The sequence below is a fragment of the Fusarium redolens genome (genome assembly GCF_020744475.1).
Source record: "Fusarium redolens strain MPI-CAGE-AT-0023 chromosome Unknown BKA55scaffold_5, whole genome shotgun sequence".
NCBI classification, from domain to species: Eukaryota; Fungi; Ascomycota; class Sordariomycetes; order Hypocreales; family Nectriaceae; genus Fusarium; species Fusarium redolens.
Window position 1 is genome coordinate 1,056,440 of NW_025763668.1, and position 19,641 is coordinate 1,076,080.

A 19,641-nucleotide genomic window follows, 5' to 3' on the forward strand; every position below is an offset into this window, starting at 1 on the left:
TTCAATCGCCGAGTCGGTCGGGTCGGGATCCACCTTTCGGGGTTCAAAAGCGGAAGCCAAATAAGTCCCCGGGACGGGACAGTTATATCAGGTCAAAGTTTCCAGACGATTCGCGTCGGGCACTAAATTATTAGCATTTCTCAGCAAGGCTTTCGCAATACTACCATAGCCCTTGTATAACTATTCCCTGTATATCAGTTACGACAATGGCATCGCTTACATCCACTATTCGCAAAAGCGCAGTTGTCTTTGAAAACGTTCCAACAAAAGCTTTCACCTCGCTAGCTGGGTCTCAATACTCGAGAGGCCGGACTTATTACACTACCGCAGACATCTCAGTTCAAAGAAGAAGCCGAGCCAGCTGCCAAAAGAGTCTAGCATCGAGACAACCTTGTCTTTTAGAATCACGACATCCAACCCAAAATCGCATCATCGGCCACGCCAGATTTGCGACCACTACGACTATAATGGCAGAACCAACCGTCCACTCTCTGTTCGAGCCAGTCACTGGTACCTGGCAGTACATTGTCTCAGATCCGAACAGCAAGAGTGCTGTCATCATCGACCCAGTCCTGGACTATGACCCCGTCAAGGCTGCAGTTTCGACGGCATCTGCTGATGCCATTCTCAAAACAGTCAGAGACAATGAGCTTAAAATCGAGATGATCTTAGAGACCCACGCTCACGCTGATCATTTGACTGCGGCGTCATATCTTCAGTCAGCTCTTGCCAGTAGTCAAGGTTCAAAGCCACTCATCGGCATTGGAAAGCTTATCCGCCAGGTTCAGAACTTGTTCGGAGAACGATATTGTATCGACCCAAAAGAATATGATACTGTTTTCGATAAGCTGTGGGAAGACAAAGACGAGTTCACCATTGGCACTCTGACCGCTCGTGCTGTCCATCTCCCTGGTCATACGCCAGATCACATGGGATATCATATTGGCAGTAAGTCTACTTTAGACTTTCACCTGACAATCTTTCAACTTAATTACTAACTTGCTCCTCAGAAAACGTCTTTGTTGGCGATTCCATATTTCACGTTGACATCGGCTCCGCCCGCGCCGACTTCCCCGGTGGCAGCGCTGAAGCCATCTTCAACTCTGGCCGCAAGCTTCTTGCACTACCAGAAGATACAAAGATCTGGGTAGGACATGATTACCCACCAGCTGGCCGAGAAGCCCCGGTTCCTTTCGCGACAGTAAAGGAACACAGAGAGAACAACAAGCATCTCAAGGATGGAATGCGTGAGCATGAGTTCATTGAGATGCGACGAAAGCGTGATGAGTCACTTGCTGCACCTCGATTGATCCATCCTTCTTTGCAGGTCAACATTAGAGGTGGGCGACTCCCTGCGCCGAACCCGGCAGGGCTGAAGATGATTCATCTACCAGTGACGGGTTCGTCGTGGTAGAATGGCCTTGTAACTCAATGCCCTATGCAAGAGATGCATATTGTATAATAGCTTGGAAACGGTCATTTCATTTTAATGTTCAAGGAGTGATAGCCAGATTTATAGTTTAGCCAGCCAAAACAAATTGCAAACGAGTTTCAGCAACTTGCATCTTCCTTTCTATCCCAGGCTTTTCGGTACAGGATAACGCTTTATGGTAAATCGAAGAAAACAAAATCCAGCGAGTGTCCCGACCCCTGTTAGTTGACCAGTATGATTCTGTTGTAAAAGGGGTTTATATAGAGCGTAACTTGTCGGCGATTGCTCATCAGAACTTCGGGGTCTGATAGTTCTATCACCGTCTCGAGTGCATGGGATGAATCAGATAAGGAAAATGTTATTCTATTAGGTCCAAGAAGTTTCTAACCTCTATTCTAGCAGCGAAACAAGTTAAAGTATAATAAGATCAAGTCTAACACAAAGATTTAAGCAAAGAACAGCCCAGCCACCAATCCAGCACCAAACATCGAAGCGATAGTGGTAAAGGAACTCAATCCCATAGTCGCCATACCACTAATACCGTGACCACTTGTGCATCCACCAGCAATTCGAGCGCCGAACGTCAGGAGCGCTCCGCCAGCCAGAACCATTGGCAGGGACGCCTGTTCACTCTGTGCCATGGCCTCCCGGATGGCCGGAAAGTTAGTCAGTGTTGCCCAAGATCCCATCATTAATCCGCATGCAAAGAGAATGTTCTGGGGGATTGATTTGATACCCTTCCCACCGATAATATCCCAGAAGAACTTTCCAAACTCCTCATAGGCACCGCTGACCCCAACAGGCTTCTCGGTCAAGATAACGGACGATAACTGTCCAAAACCGATGAGAAGACCGCCGACAACCGGATGCAGCAGCGTCACACTTCTCGGGGCAACATACATTATTGCGGTAAGTACCGCAAGCATCGTAATCTCATACCCGACGAGAACCTTGCCTGCAGACAACCCGGTAATATCCATCACCGATGCATTCTCGGCACGGCTCGTCGGCGGCTTGACAAGGAAAGGCTTACACCGCACCCAGACAACGCCCGCAAGAAGCGACGTACACGCAAGCAACCGACTGGCGCCAGTACCGGCCGTGGCCTGCACGAGGACCGTCCCGGGACAGGCACCCGTTAAGCTTATCCCCAGACCTAGCATGGCACCACCAACCACGTTGCCGTCATACTGGCCCAGCCATCCGTGTGAACTTGATGATCGGGCGGGGATCTTGGTGGTTTTGAGGTTATAGAGGGTGAAGATTGCGGCGCTGGTTGCGGATGCGGTGAGGAATGTGGCGAGCATGTGAAAATCGGAGAGGCGGAATTGATTCTTTATGACCTGCGGGTTTGCTACGCCTGAGAGGGTGAGGCCTGTACCAAAGATGGCACCTGTTAACAAGCTAGTTGCCATAATTCACAAAAAAGTCTATGAAATATCTTGATAATGGTTGAGTTTGAGGCACACGGCAATGACTGAAAATCTTTTCTCTATTAATTCGCCATCGCTGTCTAAAATCACGCTTCATTACCGCTCTAGTGGAGTTTAAACATGCTACTAAATCATCTGATAATTAATCTAGTCCCCGACAACAATTAGAGTTTTAAGACGCCGATATCCACCTGATTCTCCGGATCGGCTCGGGGAGGACGGACGGGGTGGGGCTTCGGCCCCGGTAGTCGGAAACAATCAGTCATTTTCTGTTTCCGTCTCGGTACCAGAACGGCACTCGCTTCTCCTTGCATTGACCAACGCTGCCGTCACCGCTTCGTCAAGATCGGCGTGGAAGAAGGGCCTGTCGGTCGGAAAGACTGGTCTTAGGCCTTGTTTTTCGACTAGTGTAACGGGTGATGACGATTCGATTTCTGTGCTTGTTTGTGTGCCGATTATGCTTTCATCGTCTGTACTGCTCTGTCGTCTTCTATCTTCATGCTCTTCGTCGAATGTTCTGGCTAATGGCAGAATTGAAGTCCAGCTTCCAATTGAATGACCATCTTCTGTCGCGCTTTGACCAAATCCAACAGCTGTCAAAGCTCGTCTCGCCCATCTATTTCGAAGTCCACCAAAATGCCACTCGATCGAATATGGGCTCGCCCATCGATCTAGTGCATTTCTCACATCGACCAGGCCTTGAACACTGGTGATGTCAATATTATGAATTGTTGAGCAGTCGATCACGATTGCTCGTAACACGGGAAGTTCTGTGTCTCCTTTGTACACAACGGGTTTGTCGCACCAAAGAGCCTCCGACTTGTTGCCCTCCGGCTCCTCGGTCGCCCGTTTCGTGTGAGTGTACGCGTAATCTGTCAAGGTCTTGAAATGCATCGCTTGGTTGAGATAATTGAGACCTTCTGGAAAATGGTAGATCAAGATGCCTGGATGAGGGCTTTCGACTGGAATGTCTTTATTTGACGCGTCTTTACGAGAAAGACTCAAGTAGATGTCACGCGATGGTGCTTTCTCGCTCGCATTTGCGGATAACCATTGCGCATCATCGCTTGGGTCAATCTGCTGGACAGTGACCCGGCCAAGAAATTCGCCACTGGTGCGCGCAATGCGAACAAGTAGGAGAAGAAATGAGAGACCAGTGGTAACATAGATACCCGTTTCAAGTCCAGTGAACAAAGCGATCACAACTCCAGCCACCCAGATGAAGAACTCGAAAGGCGACAGTCGCCAATACTTCATCACTGTGGACGGAGAAGCAACGAGATTCGAAACAGCATGAATGATCAGACCGGCCAACGCCGCTCTGGGAATGAAGTAAAAGACCCCCGTAAGAGCGTAAAGCGCAAGCAGTAGCATGAAGGCGCTGAAGAGACCAGCCATGGGCGTCTTGACACCAGCCTTTGACAGAACAGCTGAGGCACCAAAAGACCCCGTGCATGAGTAACCGCCCAGGAATGGCCCGATGATGTTTGCTGTACCTTGAGCCATGATCTCTTGCGATGGGGCAACCTCGTACCCGTGCTTCTTACCAAAGCTTTTGGCGATGGCGATATGCTCGACGATAAGAATTATAATGATGATGGGGCTTTGGGGGAGAACAACACCAATGAGATCAGGCTTTAGATCAGGAGGGCCAGCGTGGACGAAGCCTGTGATGAGTTAGCGGACGAAGTACGTACGTTGGGCAAATGACATGCCTTGGTTAATATGCCCGACGATTCGGAATTTGCTTTCATCTTCCTTCAAATTGCGGTTGACCAGAAAGCTCACCAGCGTATACAGCAGCATGGCGAATGTGAGGCGTAGGGAAGACATGATTGACCACATCTTCTTTCGTGCAGGCTGACGAGCTTCCAACTTGGCAAAGACAAACTTCGCCAACTCAAGCAGTACAAGGCAGGTAATACCGATAGCAGCGTCCAACTTGGTGCCGCCCAAGTTTTTCATAGTCGATATGAACACTTTGTAAGGTTCTTCACGTGTATTGACACCATGAATTCCTAACAACACAGGAAGCTGAGTGCATATGATGGAGATGCTGGCTGCTGTGATGAAGGCTGATACTGGGATGTAGGGAATGACTTCGACGAGCCATCCAAGACGGAATAGGCCCATTGCGAAGAGGATGACGCCCGTCATGAATGATAAAGTTTTGGCGATCTCTGCGCTTGTGTAGGTATCTGGTCGTGATTCGTGGACATGGGAGATGACTTCTCCGACGAGAAGAGAACCGACGGCGGTGGTCTAGGAGCTCAATGTTAGCCAAGAAATAAAGATGCTGAGTGGCTGACGTACTCCAATAACAATGTCTTTCGATGTTCCAAACAGCCAGTACGTTGCCGCACCAGCAAAAGAAGTATACAGCCCAAAGTCTGGCGGTAGCGTAGCAAGAAGAGCATACGCCATGGCTTGAGGAATAACAACCAACCCAACCGTCAACCCAGCAATACTATCACCTAACAGCCATCGCCAATTATATCTCGGCAACCAATTCAGACAGGGAAACAAAGACTTGGCAAACCGAAGCGAATCATGTCGGCTTGGAACGCACTCCCCCAGCGCTTCCTTCACTGTTGGTTCAACTTCGTAATAATCGATTGTCTTCTTCATGATTACCCCGGGAAAATGGAAGGTTATCTTGAAGAAAATCGTGTTTATTTTGTGGGCCGTTGGGAAGGATTTATAGATATCAAGGGTGAGGCCGACAGCCGTGGAGGGAGACGGTAAAGTCGGCGGGGCCGCTGTGAGACATAGGTCGCCGATCAACTGGGGCCGGCGGTGACGGGGCCGATATCCTCGGACGGTCAAGAAAATGCAGGGAGAATCGAGATCGCGGCAAGAAACCTGCTGATTTTATTTGAAAGTTTTGGAGAGGTCTTATCGGCCGGTACATGCGGTACAGTCCTTCTTTGGGGAAGTCGGTGCGGAATGGCTGTTCGTTCCAAGACACGACAATGAATGGTGTTCCTACAGAAGAATGAGGTACAATAGGCCGATTTTTGACGAAGTCTACGTCAAGTAGGAGCAAGCACCAAAGTCTTACTGCTTTACGGCTATTTTCTTAGTGCGCAACAGCTATTTGTGGTCCTCGCCTTCTGGCTGTCTGATACTACGCGGAGTCTTCCGCGAAAACCTTTATCGGGGCCTCCATGAAGCATTCTGCAGCACGGAAACAACACACTTTAATAAGACATTTCATGATCTGACCCTTCAATTACTTTCATTATTTGCACCTATATAGACAAAAAAATAACTTGCTGGAAAGCAAAACCTGGGACCTGGCTCTTGCACAAAGAACGCTCCTAATTTCCTGCCCACCAAATTTTAAGAATCCAAAATGGGACCATACGCCGGAATACCACGACTCTCCAGCTGATAAACCACCTTGGCTGTTGTCGATCTGTTGGAAATGATGCACACACATTCAGCGCCGCTCTCCTTGTACGCTTGATATGCTAACTTGACCATATCTGGTCGACCCTTCTTGTCTGTATCCCAGATAATGGCTTCAGAGTCCATGGCAAGAATAGTGTCGAGGATTTCTTGTCCATAAGTTGAGAGAGGGTTCTTGGTAGACCAGACTACGTGGCATGGAACACGCCTCTCCATGATGACGGGCATACAGGGTCCGATGCCTGATCCTGTGGCGACTAGAACGACCTTCTTGAACAGCGGAGCGATAGCAAGAACACCAGATGCGGGAGTACCTCGAGTCCAGATCGATGTCGGAGGCTTCTCAATGATCCGCTTGGTCCAGTCACCTGCCTTAGACACAATAATCGAGAATCCCTTCCCGCTGGGTTCAGGAATGGCTGCGAAAGCGTGCCACTCAATCATGGGACGATCAGTGATGCGAACACCTCGTGAAGTGCAAGGTCCAGGCGTGCAGAAGTCGAAGTGAAGACGTACAGCATGGTTGGAGAGAGGCTCGGGTCTGACGTTGACGCGACGGAGTCTGGCCCAAGGCAGGGCGATGCTGAGAGTGATGAGCGACAGGAGGTAGATCGTAGGGTTCTTGGCCAATGCGTCACCCAAGGGCTCAGTGGCTGTTGCTGCTGTTGATGTAATGACATGCGTCCAAACAAGAGCGACAGAGAACCAGCCAACGAAACGGTGCGCCCACTCAAACTGGTCGTGCATCTTCATTCGGACACTGGGGTACGCCATACTAAGGATGAAGCAGAGCAGAAGGAGAATGACGTAAGTCAAGGCAAGAACGACACACTTGATGGGCGGTTGATATGTCTCCAAAAGAAAGTCCCGGCTTGTGGAGATCGTGTACATGAACCACCAAGCAGTAGCAGAGACAGCGCATCCAGAGTGAACACCACCATTGTGATACACACGGGCAAAGTGCCTTCGGATAGACAGAGGGAATGATGTGGGGACTCGGGAACATATGAAGAATATCGCGTTGACGACGTAGTCTTGACGCACGAGAACGGCGCAGAGGAGATTCGATGCAACAGCCGTCGCGACTTTGGAAGGGGAAGGGAAGAAGTTGTTGTTGCGACTTTCCCAAAGAAGGAAGATGAGAACAGTGAGGTTGGAGAGGAAGATAAGTCCAAACAGCTTGCGATAAGCTGAGAATGCAGTATGGCGAAGCCAGCGCCATCCGTGAAAGCCATTCTTATCGGGAAGTGCATACTCTTCACTCTCAACCTCTTCATAATCCTCAATAACAGCCTTAGGATCCTTCTCCAGATCTCTCATAATACCATTCTTCTCACCCTCAAAGAGCGTTCCATCACTCGAACTGCCAATCGACAACAACCGCTCATGCGATGGCCAAACCGTCTCCGGTCTAGCCTTCACAACCGCTTGCATATCACTCTTGCCCTCAGCGATCTTGTACAAAGCTCTCTTGTCAATCTTTCCATTCGGCGTGAGTTCCAGAACGGGAAGATGTTTCCAGATTGTGGGGACCGCGTAGAAGGGCTGGGTCTTGCTAACGGCTTGTTTCAGCTCCGTTTCAGCGATCGGGACGTGGGAGGAGTAGAAGCCCCACAGAGCGTTGTCGATCTTTAGGGCGCAGCCTTTTATGACGCCCGGGGTTGATTCGATGGAGCGGGATACGCCGTCGAGCTCGACGCGGAAACCTTGGATTTTGACTTGGTCGTCTTTTCGGCCGAGGGGGAGGAGGCTGCCGTCTTCGAGCCATTGGGCAAGATCGCCGGTGTTGAACATCATGTTGCTGCTCATGTTAGTATTAGTCAGTGATAGTGTGAGTGTAGGTAACTTACCCATCGTTGGTGAACTTGTCCAGCTTGTACCGAGTTGCTGTTAGTTCAGGGAGGTTGATGTATCCTCGAGAGACACCACGACCTCCCGCCCACATAACACCAGGTTGGCCAATTGGAACAGGGTTCTCGTTGTCATCCAAGATGTAAACGTTCGTGTTGGGGTTTGGCTTGCCAATTGACAGTGGAATGCCTGGTCGGTGAAGATGCGCTGTGTTGAGGACGCTGATCTCAGTTGGTCCGCAGACGTTCCAGAAGTTGACATGGGGAGCCCATTTCTCAGCCAAGGCCAAAGGGCAAGGCTCGCCACCGACAGCGATTGTATCGACATTGGGGAAGTCTTCGATTCGAGGCATGTATTTTTGAACGACCGATGGCGTAGCGATGACTGTGTCGCATCGTTGAAGGCACTCGGTCCAGGGCTCGAGACCGCTGCCTCTGATGTGAAGGGTACCGCCATTCATCATTGTACCCAAAATCTCCCAGGCGCCTGTTGACAATCCCAATTAGTGCTGGTCAATTACCAGTGTCAGATCTCACTTACACATATCGAAAGCAACATTCAGCTGCTGTGCCACGTTCCTGCCAGGTCTGATGCCCAGCTTGGATGGCTCTGCCAAAAGGGTATTGGTGACACCTCGATGTCTCACGTCCACACCCTTAGGTCGGCCTGTTGTACCCGAGGTGTAGATGACATATGCACCATCATCTGGACCGACCTCCACCATGGGATGTGAAGGGTTGCCTCTTCGCCAGAGATCTGAGTGGCTGTCCAGGTCGAGCACATTGACTATGTTCCGTCGATCATCTGGAATGCTGCGAACAACCTTGTCAAAGAACTTGGGAAGACAGAGGACAACGGGGGCATCGGAGTCGGCAATGTCAAATCCCAGTGTGTCGTCGGTAACAATACCACCATCCAATGGCACGTATTGACCACCGGCTTTGAGGACAGCGAGGATGAAGACAATCATCTCAATGCAGCGCGAGTACACCAACACAACACGATCGCCGACCCTCAAACCGAAAGTATGTATCAGCTCGTTCGCCAACATATTTGCCCTTCGGTTGAGCTCTCGATATGTGATAGTACTCCCATCATAATGTCGAACCGCAACGAGATCAGGGTGCGCCAGCGCAACCGCCTCAAAAGCGTGATGAGCAACATTGTAGGGAATAGGACACTCGGGTCCCTTACTGAATCTGTTGAATAACACTCTATCCGCCAGGGAGAGGCTCTCAAGAGAGCTGAAAGAATAGGAAGAAGACATGATGTGACGCTTTGGGCATAGAACGTCTAACCATAAAGCATGCCGTCAAGGCTGCGTCATGGCGATAACCTTAAGTATTTGTAACCTGCAAAGAAAATTGCAATTGGAAATGACGGAGAATCTTAACAGCACAGAATAACGACTAAATTTCCGCTTCTGGTTTCGGAACAAGAAACGTCTACGACAGTCAATGTATCCGGCAGCTCGATTCTTGGCAGCATAAAACTCTGAGTGTCTTTAGCATGTGGATTCGGCCGAATAAGGTTGCATTAGTGAGATCTTTTGGCTCAGATGCATAACGCTCCGTTGGGATTTCTACTCTTTACGGAAGCTGATCCGCCGCAGTGACCAAGGCAGATGAAGGCAGGTCCCTGTATGTCAGAGGCGTAACGATCAGGGTTTAGTACGAGATTCCCAAAACGAAACGGAGATCGTTCTGTTTTACGTAGTAAATGGCGAGCTTGACAGTGCAATACTACAACAGAATAGGCTTACCGTTCGGAGTGGGGAAGGAACCTGCAAGGGGCCCTGAAACTCACGTTTTGTTACGGCTTTTGTCAGTGCTTCTTTTCTGTTCTTTCAGGAAGCTGGCTAGTTGGGATACTTACAAAGAGAATTGTAATCAGAGTGGGATAACGAAAAGAGTAACAAAACCGTTGAGGCGACGTGTAGATCTTCAATTGACCTGCCCCAAATGCCGAAACGACCGTTCCGGAATCTGTGACGAGACCAAAAACTCCACAAGGTCGAAACTTGAGATTTTTCATGAGTACGATGGATCAAGGGACAGGTTGTCAATGCGCCTGACGAGGCCCTCATATATGATGAAAGACTTGAACAATTGATCTCGCCCATCTTCCGGATGCGAATTGCTTCTTTTTCATCATAACCAAGATTTGACTAAATTTCCTCGACAACGACCGTTTCAGAGACACGTCACAATGGAGAACCTCCAGGATATCAAGCTTTCCACCAACAGCGACACTGGCGTGGCAATTATCCAATTCAACAGACCAGCCAAACGCAATGCCTTTTCACAGAATACGATACACGAAATAGTCACCACTCTGGACCATCTAGACTCAGTGGATACCGTGCGCGTTGTAGTTTTGACTGGTGGACCTGAAGGACACTTCTGCGGTAAGTTCAAGTTTCTCCATCGGAAGAATAAAGACTTCTTGGTGGGATACGGTCGTTCTAATAATGCGGCTGCTAATTAACTTTCGGGAGCAGCTGGCATGGATTTAAACGAGTTGGTGGAGCTGTCGACTTCGAAAGCCCATAAAATTGAGTTTCTCAAGGATTTGACGGATGCGCTAGCGAGGTTTTCCAAGCCTCTCATTGCTGCTGTTGTTGGGTTTGCTGTAGGTGATCTACTGATCGTCACTCAGAGTTTGAACTAATGAGATATAGTTGGGTGGTGGTTTTGAGATTGCTCTTGCTGTAAGTCCAAATGCCACTGCTTTAGTTACACAAACTAATTGGATCGCAGTGCGACATCATCTACGCTGCTGAAGATGCCATGTTCGGCCTTCCAGAGGTCAAGATCGGAACCATCCCCGGCGCAGGCGGTACACAGCGCCTGGCTCGTGCCCTAGGAAAGCACAAGGTACCTTTCGATCAAACCAGCCCCAAACCATAGTGACAATCACTAACTACCGGTTCTAGGCGATGGAGTTCGTCCTAACAGGCGAGCCAGCCAGTGGAGCTGAATTCGAGCGACTTGGCGTTGTAACAAAGGTCTTCCCCAAGTCAGACATTTTCCAAGCAGCGACGTCGCTGGCTGAGAAGATTGCGCGTCTGTCAGCTCCGGTTATCAAAACGGCCAAGAAAGCTGTTTTGACTGGTAAGTCTGACCAATGAGATTCCCCGGCCTTGTCCGATGGTGATTAACCCTGTCACAGTGGAAAACTCGACCCTTGATTCTGGGATGACGCAAGAAAAGTCGCTGTACTATTCGACGTTTGGTCTGGATGATTTCAAGGAGGGCATTCAGTCATTCCTGCAGAAACGATCGCCCAGCTTTCAGCATTCTTAGTTAATTCAGTGTAGATTAAATAGACGTCAGTGTGAGATGCTTCAAGTCTTGTCTGCAATGGCAAATTACTCCGTACCTTAGATCTAAATTACCCATGTCATTGACTGGTGCAAATGCTATTTTTGTCCCCAAAAGCCGTTAAATTACTCAGGGGCCTAACGCCAGGGTCTCACAGCTAAGGCCCACTTGTGGATAGCCTCCTTTCCCCTGCCTTAGCAAAACCCACCATCAAATGCCGCTAACTTAGATCCCCGAAGATGTCAGTTCCGTGACGATTAGGCGACTGAGCTGTCACTCAGCGCCGAGGAAATACATCCTTGGCTCACGCAATACCGTAGCCATCAGCCGAAGGCTGAAACTTGGAGTCATGAAACAAGGTATCGTAAAACATGTTAGGGCGATGTTTTGCTAATTAGATAAGAGCATTAGCCTCGGCGGGCTGGAACATGATGGAGATGCAGCTTCTTCTCGGAGTTTGCCGTGAGTGCATGGATCAACGGAGGATGAGGAAGTAACAATAGCCCTGGCGATACAATTCCTGCTAAACTCAAGATCCCACATGTATCCCCAGTCGTTTTGTTGGTCAATACGAGTCTGTGACCCGTTCAACGCTGCGGAGCAAAAATTCCTGAGAGGCAGGGAGCTGATCTAAAGACAAGAAGATTTTATTCCCGTCAAATCCCCAAGGCGGAAATTATGTTGAGAAAACAGATGATTTTGCCGAGGGAACATCAAGTAATCTATATCTGTATTTTGTTGCGAAATGCTTATCAATACGAAATTCAAGGATCCAACCCGATTTGAGCTAGCTCCCTTACTCTTGTCTGATAAGAAGAAAGAAGCGAAGTAAATGCAGGTGAAAAACAACTATAACAGGTCATATTCGAAGTAACTCAAATACCTTTGCTGAGGGGGTTCTATTCTCATCGGGGTCTTATGAAACAAGGCTGTATCAGTAGAAAGCCATTCCAGTCCAAGAAGCACGATTTCCAAGTCCGCTCAAGTCGATCACTTTTGGGCCATAAGAACTATGCTTGAGGTCAAATACAGCAATCGCTGGAGCAGCCTGCAGAGCATAGAGCTTGGAGCCACTAATGATGGCATCGAAGTTGCCCTTGCCAGCAGCATATCCAGGGAGAGTCCGTCCGATGGTCATAGTCTCGGCGTTGAGAGTAGCAACGTCGGGAACGGCGACATCGAGGAGATAGACAGAGCCAGAATCGGCTGAAGTAGCGGTCCAGCAAGTTGCTATCTGCTTTGGAACGGTAATATTGGTCTTGATGGACACAGTGAGATCCTCAGCGATGGACACGAATGCTGCACCATAAGCAGGCGTGGAAATAACGGCAGAGTGCTTCGAAATAAAGCCCATTCCGAAAGCAACTGGCAGGTTCTTAGGTTGTGACTTGACGGCTTCCTCACTCACACGACCGTTCTCGACCTTGTAAGCATAAACGAAGCCGCTCTCCATGCCGTTGCCCTTGATTGTGACAAAAAGAGCCGTCTCAGAAGGGTTGAAGAGAATGTTGGAAACAGTGTTGGGAGGTCCTGTTGGAGGAGAAGTCTGATTGAAGACGGGCAGAGGCTTGAGGTTGCCCTGGGGTTTGAGACCATCGCAGCTAGAGACAGTGAAGCACTGAACTCCTGGCTTGGTACCGGTATTGGCAACGCAGGCGAGCTTGTTCTTGGGCGAGTAGGCTACGGTGTTAGGTACCGTGCCTACAGTACCGACGGGCTCTCCAAGGAGAACAGGGTGCGCTGGATTTTCCTTGGGGATATGGAAAGCGGCCAGAGTGTTGGAGCCAGCGTTTACTGTAAACAGGCGGTTTCCGCTCACAACGATAGAGCCTTGAGAGAAGAGGGGATCTAGTTGAATCGTCAAAGTCTGTCTCCATATCGAAATATCATAGAACTTACCCATCTGCACAGGGCCATTCATGTTGTTACCAATAAGACCCTTTCCACTAGTGGAAGTTCTCTGTGGCCGACCCAGGGAGCCATCCTTGGCAATGTTGAATGAGACAACAGAAGCTCCCTGGGGGTCGCTGTCGAGGAAGTATAATGCCCGATCAGACTTGTGAGGCTTAGGATGGGCCTGCGTGAGCGAGGCTGTAAGAAGAAGGGCGTTGATGAACTTCATTGTGATTTGTATGGAGTGCCAAAAGTGAGTGAAGAGTGAAGAGTGAGGGCAGCTGTGAGTTGCTTGGTGCTTGAGACGTCTTCATTGAGACTGTCAACCGCGTATCTATATATGTTTCGACTCGGCATCCCAGATCCGAAATATCTACCGTGCCTTCATCCGTAAATTAGTTGATTTAAGCCGAAAGCAATGCCTATGTACCGAACGGACCAGACGGATGAGGCTGACCTAGAACAAGAACCAATAGAACATAGAAACCACGATATTAACTGGAATCCAGCGTCATGATTGAAACAATGATCCAGTTCACATAAGCTCAACTACGAAAGCTTAGCAGAAGGCCATGCCTAATCGAGACTATTTGTTGAGTCAACAGTAAGTGCTAACAGTCGAAAGATTCGTATGCTGCATTAGAAATTAAAGAAATGATGAAGTACTGAGAGTAATTCAGCGAGCATCTTCCTAAAGAAGACAACGGCGTTCAATCAATTAAATACAAGGGGACCGTGGAGCTGCTAGTGATGCTCCTGTCCATTCAGATGCATGGAATGCGAACTCATAAAAGTGTAAGCGGGCTGTCAGTGCTGTCCAACGAATGCGTTATACCTCTTATGGAAATGTTGATTAGATGTCTGTTTTGCCGAAGCAGGGAGTTTAGTGTCATCTAAACCTAAATCTTCAGAAACCATTGGCCTAAGCATTGAGAATCCTACGCCTACCAATAAACAGTGAAAAACAGCAGCTAGAGGTAAACCTTTCTCATTCTACTACTGGTGACTATAAAAGAAAAAAAACTTTTGCTAGTAAACTACGGAACGAGCTATGTGCCGTGCATTCAAAGGCTCATTTCGTGAAGTTGCCTTGAAGCTTGACCAGATTTCCCATCCTTAGCAATTGAGGAACAAACATTGCTGCGATTTCCGTTTCTCGATTCGTAATACAAATAATTGACGAAAACCACTTACCTGATTTGCTTCCAATGGTGAATACTCAGTTGAACAGATCTACAGAATCGCAGCGTCGAAAACAGAACAGCTCGCAACAAAGTATAGGCATGTGCAGGGTAGGCAACGTTGAAGCCTGGACCCGTGTTCCGATAAATAAATCACCATAAGAACTCATCACTCTTTCTCGACTTTGCAATAGAAGAGGACATTCATCTTATATATCTTAGTACGCAACAATCGAAAATAACTTGCCAAAAACCCGTGTCTTTCATTGCTCAAAAGTTGGACCAGATCTCCAGTCTACAATTGGTCAGAACACAGCCTCGATAGCGGGGTATACTGTCTATATCGTTAGTTCACAGCCTGAGTCAGCGTCAGCAAGCAGAAACAAGGCTCTCTATTCCCTCTTAACATGCTCAACCTGGTGTTCAGAGCTGCCAATCACAGCCTGGTCTGCCCTCTGTTGAAGTTACACATAAGAAATGTCCCAAAGTTTCCCTTTAGAAGCTCACACGACTTTCGAAGCCGGCGGAGTGCGCTGAGATATTTGTCAACCATGCGCCTTATCAATGTCGAGACTCTCGAGTTGGAGTCTTTCACAGGCGAACATGGCGGATCTATACCTACATATGCGATTCTTTCGCACGTATGGACGTCCCAGGAAGTGTCACTGCAGCAGATGAGCGGACTGAGCCCCCTTCCAGAAGAGTCAAAGGGCTACCGAAAAATCGTCGACTTTTGCGCAAAGGCGAAAGCCGAGGGCTTTGAGTACGGCTGGATAGACACCTGCTGTATAGACAAGACGTCAAGTGCTGAACTATCCGAAGCGATTAACTCGATGTTTCAGTGGTACCGGAAGTCTGCAGCTTGTTATGTCCATCTTAATGATGTCAGCTCTGCCGAGAATCCAAGATTACTGGACTCGAAGTTCCGCCGAAGTCGATGGTTCACGCGTGGATGGACTCTTCAGGAACTCCTCGCGCCGCACGAAGTGATCTTTCTCGCTGACGACTGGCGCGAGATTGGTACCAAGGCTAGTCTGAGTGCAACTATCTCAGATGTCACAAAGATTGATGCAGCTACGTTGGTGAAACATACCTGGTCACACGTCAGCGTTGCTGGGATCATGTCATGGGCATCAATGCGACAAACTACAAGACTAGAAGATCAAGCATATTCTCTCATGGGTCTATTCGATGTGAATATGCCTCTGATCTACGGAGAGGGCCCTAAAGCTTTCTATCGGCTCCAAGTGGAGATCATGAAGACAACAAACGATGATTCTATATTCGCGTGGTGCACAGAACCCTTAGAAGATCGTGGATATTCTCCTAGTGAAGGAGCTTCAACGAGAGGTTTCCGGTTCCTGGGATTGCTAGCTCCATCGCCTGCTTGTTTCAGGGATTCTCATGACATAAGGGCACCTAAAGATCTCTCTAGAAATCATGCACCCTACGACATGGTCAAGCAGGACGTCAGTCTTTCGGCGGTGGTAGTTCGTCTCTGCTCACTACCAGCAGACCCCAAGCAACTTGGAAGTATTGATCGGGTAGATGTTGTTGGAACACTGCGGTTCTCCAATAACGTGAGGGCAGTAGACCATGGTCTCGTCATCACGCCAGCAAGACAAGACGCGAAGGGAATTAAGATAATGTGCTTGGTTGCTGTTCTACGCTGTTGGAACAAAGATGGCTATATTGGTATTCCTATTAAGCGTCTGGCATCTGGCGCTTATCAGAGAGTCGAGAATGGGAACAGATGTCGCTGGTTTAAGGTCCGATTGATGCCCTTACGCTTGACATTGAAGACGGAAGAAGAAAAAGCTCCAGATGAGTCGGAATACACCCTCAGACAGTTCGACTCTGAGAGTAGAGAGAAGGGACCACCTGCTGATCCACCAGAAACCATTCTCGTGAGAGCATATGTACCATTGGACCTCCCATCAGACAACACACACGCTTCTGCCAAAGCCAGTTACCGTCATGCACCTCTCCAGTTCCGGTCACTACCTATCAATAACAGCTATTATAGAATACACGCTGACAGTGCCAATAACTCTATACCGCTAGTGCCTGTGTTGCCACCTCATGCTCAGGTTGTCGAGACTATCAATGGACTCATCGATACCCTGCCGGAAATGCGTATCATATTTCGCCCCAGTGCATCAGATAGTGATCTACCACCTTTCACGATACGCACAAGAATGACAGAAAGGCCTCATGGCATCCAAGTTGGGTGCTTGATTGGAAGTGAGGCCCAAGCCTGGGATGAGACGCCAGATGCTGAAATCACCGACATTGACATGAAAAGTGTCTCCACCACGATATCTCTCACAACAGACCTATCTCTCGTGTTCCGAGTGAGACGAGGTGTTCCACAAGATACGAGTTGTTATTTGAATGTGAGCGTTGAGAAGAAGTTGTCGTGGGCGGAAGATGTAGAACATTGGCCTGCTACACTTGGAGACAAAAGCCTGTCAAGCTCGGAGATGTCGCTCAATCGTAGCTTCACAGACAATTCAATATGAGAGGTTGTCAACAACCGTACCTGCCGGTAACAGGCTCTCAACGGTGTGTTGAAAGATGTCAGGTGGCGAGGCATACATGACTTCGAAAGGACAGCAGTAAATCCAATACAGCCTGATGACCCTCAGTGTTATGTTCTGTGGTACGGACGTGAAGTAGAAAAGATAGATTTATAGTACATGACATCATTAGTCTCGTCAACGTCTTCGCTAGTCGAATCTTATAGAGCCTTCATATCTAAGTACATGCCATTTTCTGGCTTGATAGTAATCACTCCCCTTGGCATCACAAGCTTGTCATCCATCGCCAGCTTCCATTCAAACGACCGAATCATAGTCGCCAACAAACATCGCATCTCAGCCTTCGCAAACCCTTGTCCAATGCAACTTCTTGGTCCATGCAGGAAGGTGAGGAAGTTGTAATTGCTGCTCGCTCCACCATTCTGATTTGGCTTTCCATCATCAGTGATCCATCGCTCCGGCTTGAACTCGGTTGCATCAGGGCCCCAAATAGCTTCTGATCGGTTGATGTACCAGATTGATACCATGATATCTGTGCCCTCCGGGATGAACTGGTCGCCGATGCGGGTGTCGCGGATAGCTTGACGCATCGTCAAGGGTACTGTTGGGTAGAGTCGAAGTGTCTCATGCATGATGCCGTTGAGATAAGGAAGCTGCTCGAGGATACCGGCGAGATCCACTGTCGGGTTGGTGGCCAGCTCCTCTGGCAGTCCGTTCCTGACCTCCTCTCTAAGCTTGGCCTGGTATTCAGGGTGCTTGGTGAGTAGGTAGCATGCCCAAGTCAAAGCAGAAGAGGTCGTTTCGTGCCTAAATGTGATCAGCTATATCCTTGTCGGTGTAGACAACCCATCACTTACCCTGCTGCAAGGAAGGTCAGAAGCTGATCCTTCAAGGACTCATCCGAAAAGTTATTCGACTTGATGAGAAGCGACAAGACATCGAAGTGGTCGTCTCCCTTCTCGAGAATAGCTGCCTTCTTCTCCTGGATCATGGGGAAGCAAAGTTCATTCAAGGTTCCGGTCAGATAGTTGAAGACATCGTTCATCTTCCAAGGGATGAGACGAATGATGGGCAGGCCAATGGCCAGAGACAACATAGAGAATATGAGCTTCTCTCGGCTCGGCTCGAGCAAACCTTCATAGATGTCCGCAAGGGGGTCCTTCTTCTTCTCAACGGCATCGAACTTGCGGCCTAGACCAGCAATACCGATGATATCGAGCGTAACCTTGCTCGCCCAGCTGTTGAGCTCAATGGTAGATGACCTCGACGCAGCCATATCCTGATTCAATGCCCTGGCCAGCGACTGGCTCTTCTGCCACATCATGGGATATAGCTCCTTGATATGTCGAAAGTGAAACGCCGGTGTTGAGTTCTTGCGGAGGAACTTGTGAGGTTCGCCCTCAACGATGATGAGACCATCGCCGAGAATGTGTCGTAGGAAGGAGCTGATTCTCTTCGGTTTGGTGAAGTCGTAACAGTTGTGAACGAGCAGATCTGCTAACAGCAGAGGATTTGTCACCAGTATGTGGGTTCTGAATGAGTTGAGAGTGAGTAAGTCTTCACCGGGATATCGTTTCGCAATATCGATGAATAAGTCACCGGATGGTCTGTCTTTGACACCGATAGATCGATGAGCGGCGCTCAAATAGTCCTGTTGACGCCATCATGTGAGTTTGAGATCCGAGAGACATATGCCGGAAGCTTGAGGATTGAAGGACTCACTCTTGGACCGGGAATGTGTTTGAGGGGGCTAAAGAAGACTGGGTATAGAAATCCCCAGAAAACGATTCCGAAAGCATAATTGATGAGTAAGATGGTGAATACAGCAGCCAAGTGACTCTTCGAATCGTAATAATCTGGAAATACTTTGATTGCGATGAAAGACTCGATGACAGCGGCTAAGGTAAGGCTGGGAAAGCCCAGTAGCTTAGAGACGACAGCCATGTTGAATAAGCTGCAAAACTCGGATAATTCAGAATCTCGCTTCTGCAAGACTTATTAAAGTATATGTAGACCTTAAGAATAGTAAGCTGATGATATAAACGTGGTATATAAACCTAAGACTTAAAGATTGGGTAAGAATCTCATATGAAATTCTCCGGAGCCCAATGAATTCCATGGCATGATTATCTTCATTGAAGCCATCAACGCTCATGTGCCTCTGATCGCTAGCGCAGATGCCACCCTACAATAGGAATCCACCGTCGATGATCAATGTCGCAAAAGCAACCTCATTGGGTTTAGCATGCGAGCAACCACTTAGAACTAACTGGATCAAGTAAAGAGCTCGCTTACGGCTTCTGATATGCATCAAGCCCAAAGAGACGGGTTCGTAATTAGCAACACGTGGAAAGGGCGCCGCGGAGGGTTTCTAAATGATATTACTGTCGATCAGGTTCCTTCACATGTGTGAGGAGTTTTGTTTCTTTCAACACCATCGTCGAAACTTGAGGAGATTTCGCAACCTAGGCCGAAAGTAGATGAGGATCCCCCAACATTTTACAGCTGAAGCATGAACGTGAATTCTTTTCGGTTCAGAGATGAGAGGAAAGATGAAGCTTGAAAAGACCAACATGT

At 48.6% G+C, this 19,641-nt stretch overlaps 7 protein-coding genes across 7 annotated transcripts; 3 read left to right on the plus strand and 4 right to left on the minus strand.

The window, feature by feature from the left end:
• Nucleotides 1-467: 467 nt before the first annotated feature.
• BKA55DRAFT_592002 (beta-lactamase-like protein) lies at nt 468-1,854 on the plus strand (the record flags this gene model as incomplete). The annotated part of the gene is made up of 3 exons (XM_046195330.1): nt 468-948; nt 1,011-1,400; nt 1,832-1,854. The coding sequence occupies 3 exons, from the start codon at nt 468-470 to the stop codon at nt 1,852-1,854; spliced, it is 894 nt and encodes a 297-aa protein (XP_046051940.1).
• Nucleotides 1,790-5,511, minus strand: BKA55DRAFT_661937 (sulfate transporter family-domain-containing protein). Its single transcript, XM_046197607.1, has 4 exons — nt 5,179-5,511; nt 4,581-5,127; nt 3,153-4,532; nt 1,790-2,825 (listed from the first exon to the last, which is right to left on the minus strand). The coding sequence occupies exons 1-4, from the start codon at nt 5,491-5,493 to the stop codon at nt 1,879-1,881; spliced, it is 3,189 nt and encodes a 1,062-aa protein (XP_046051941.1). The 5' UTR covers nt 5,494-5,511; the 3' UTR covers nt 1,790-1,878.
• Nucleotides 5,512-6,207: 696 nt separating this feature from the next.
• On the minus strand, nt 6,208-9,394 carry BKA55DRAFT_506843 (uncharacterized protein; the record flags this gene model as incomplete). The annotated part of the gene is made up of 3 exons (XM_046187299.1): nt 6,208-8,077; nt 8,127-8,613; nt 8,668-9,394. 3 exons carry the CDS (start codon nt 9,392-9,394, stop codon nt 6,208-6,210), a joined length of 3,084 nt encoding a protein of 1,027 aa, XP_046051942.1.
• A 941-nt stretch (nt 9,395-10,335) lies between these two features.
• On the plus strand, nt 10,336-11,432 carry BKA55DRAFT_592005 (ClpP/crotonase-like domain-containing protein; the record flags this gene model as incomplete). Its single annotated transcript, XM_046195331.1, has 6 exons — nt 10,336-10,534; nt 10,628-10,758; nt 10,808-10,837; nt 10,887-11,003; nt 11,063-11,240; nt 11,299-11,432. The coding sequence occupies 6 exons, from the start codon at nt 10,336-10,338 to the stop codon at nt 11,430-11,432; spliced, it is 789 nt and encodes a 262-aa protein (XP_046051943.1).
• A 746-nt stretch (nt 11,433-12,178) lies between these two features.
• On the minus strand, nt 12,179-14,006 carry BKA55DRAFT_673580 (uncharacterized protein). Its single transcript, XM_046198035.1, has 3 exons — nt 13,801-14,006; nt 13,350-13,725; nt 12,179-13,298 (listed from the first exon to the last, which is right to left on the minus strand). The coding sequence occupies exons 2-3, from the start codon at nt 13,570-13,572 to the stop codon at nt 12,385-12,387; spliced, it is 1,137 nt and encodes a 378-aa protein (XP_046051944.1). The 5' UTR covers nt 13,573-13,725; nt 13,801-14,006; the 3' UTR covers nt 12,179-12,384.
• Nucleotides 14,007-14,924: 918 nt separating this feature from the next.
• On the plus strand, nt 14,925-17,274 carry BKA55DRAFT_562248 (heterokaryon incompatibility protein-domain-containing protein). The gene has a single exon (XM_046192254.1). The coding sequence runs from the start codon at nt 14,932-14,934 to the stop codon at nt 17,044-17,046; it is 2,115 nt and encodes a 704-aa protein (XP_046051945.1). The 5' UTR covers nt 14,925-14,931; the 3' UTR covers nt 17,047-17,274.
• Nucleotides 17,265-19,008, minus strand: BKA55DRAFT_687533 (cytochrome P450; the record flags this gene model as incomplete). The annotated part of the gene is made up of 3 exons (XM_046199077.1): nt 17,265-17,871; nt 17,922-18,715; nt 18,787-19,008. 3 exons carry the CDS (start codon nt 19,006-19,008, stop codon nt 17,265-17,267), a joined length of 1,623 nt encoding a protein of 540 aa, XP_046051946.1.
• Between the last annotated feature and the right edge of the window lie 633 nt (nt 19,009-19,641).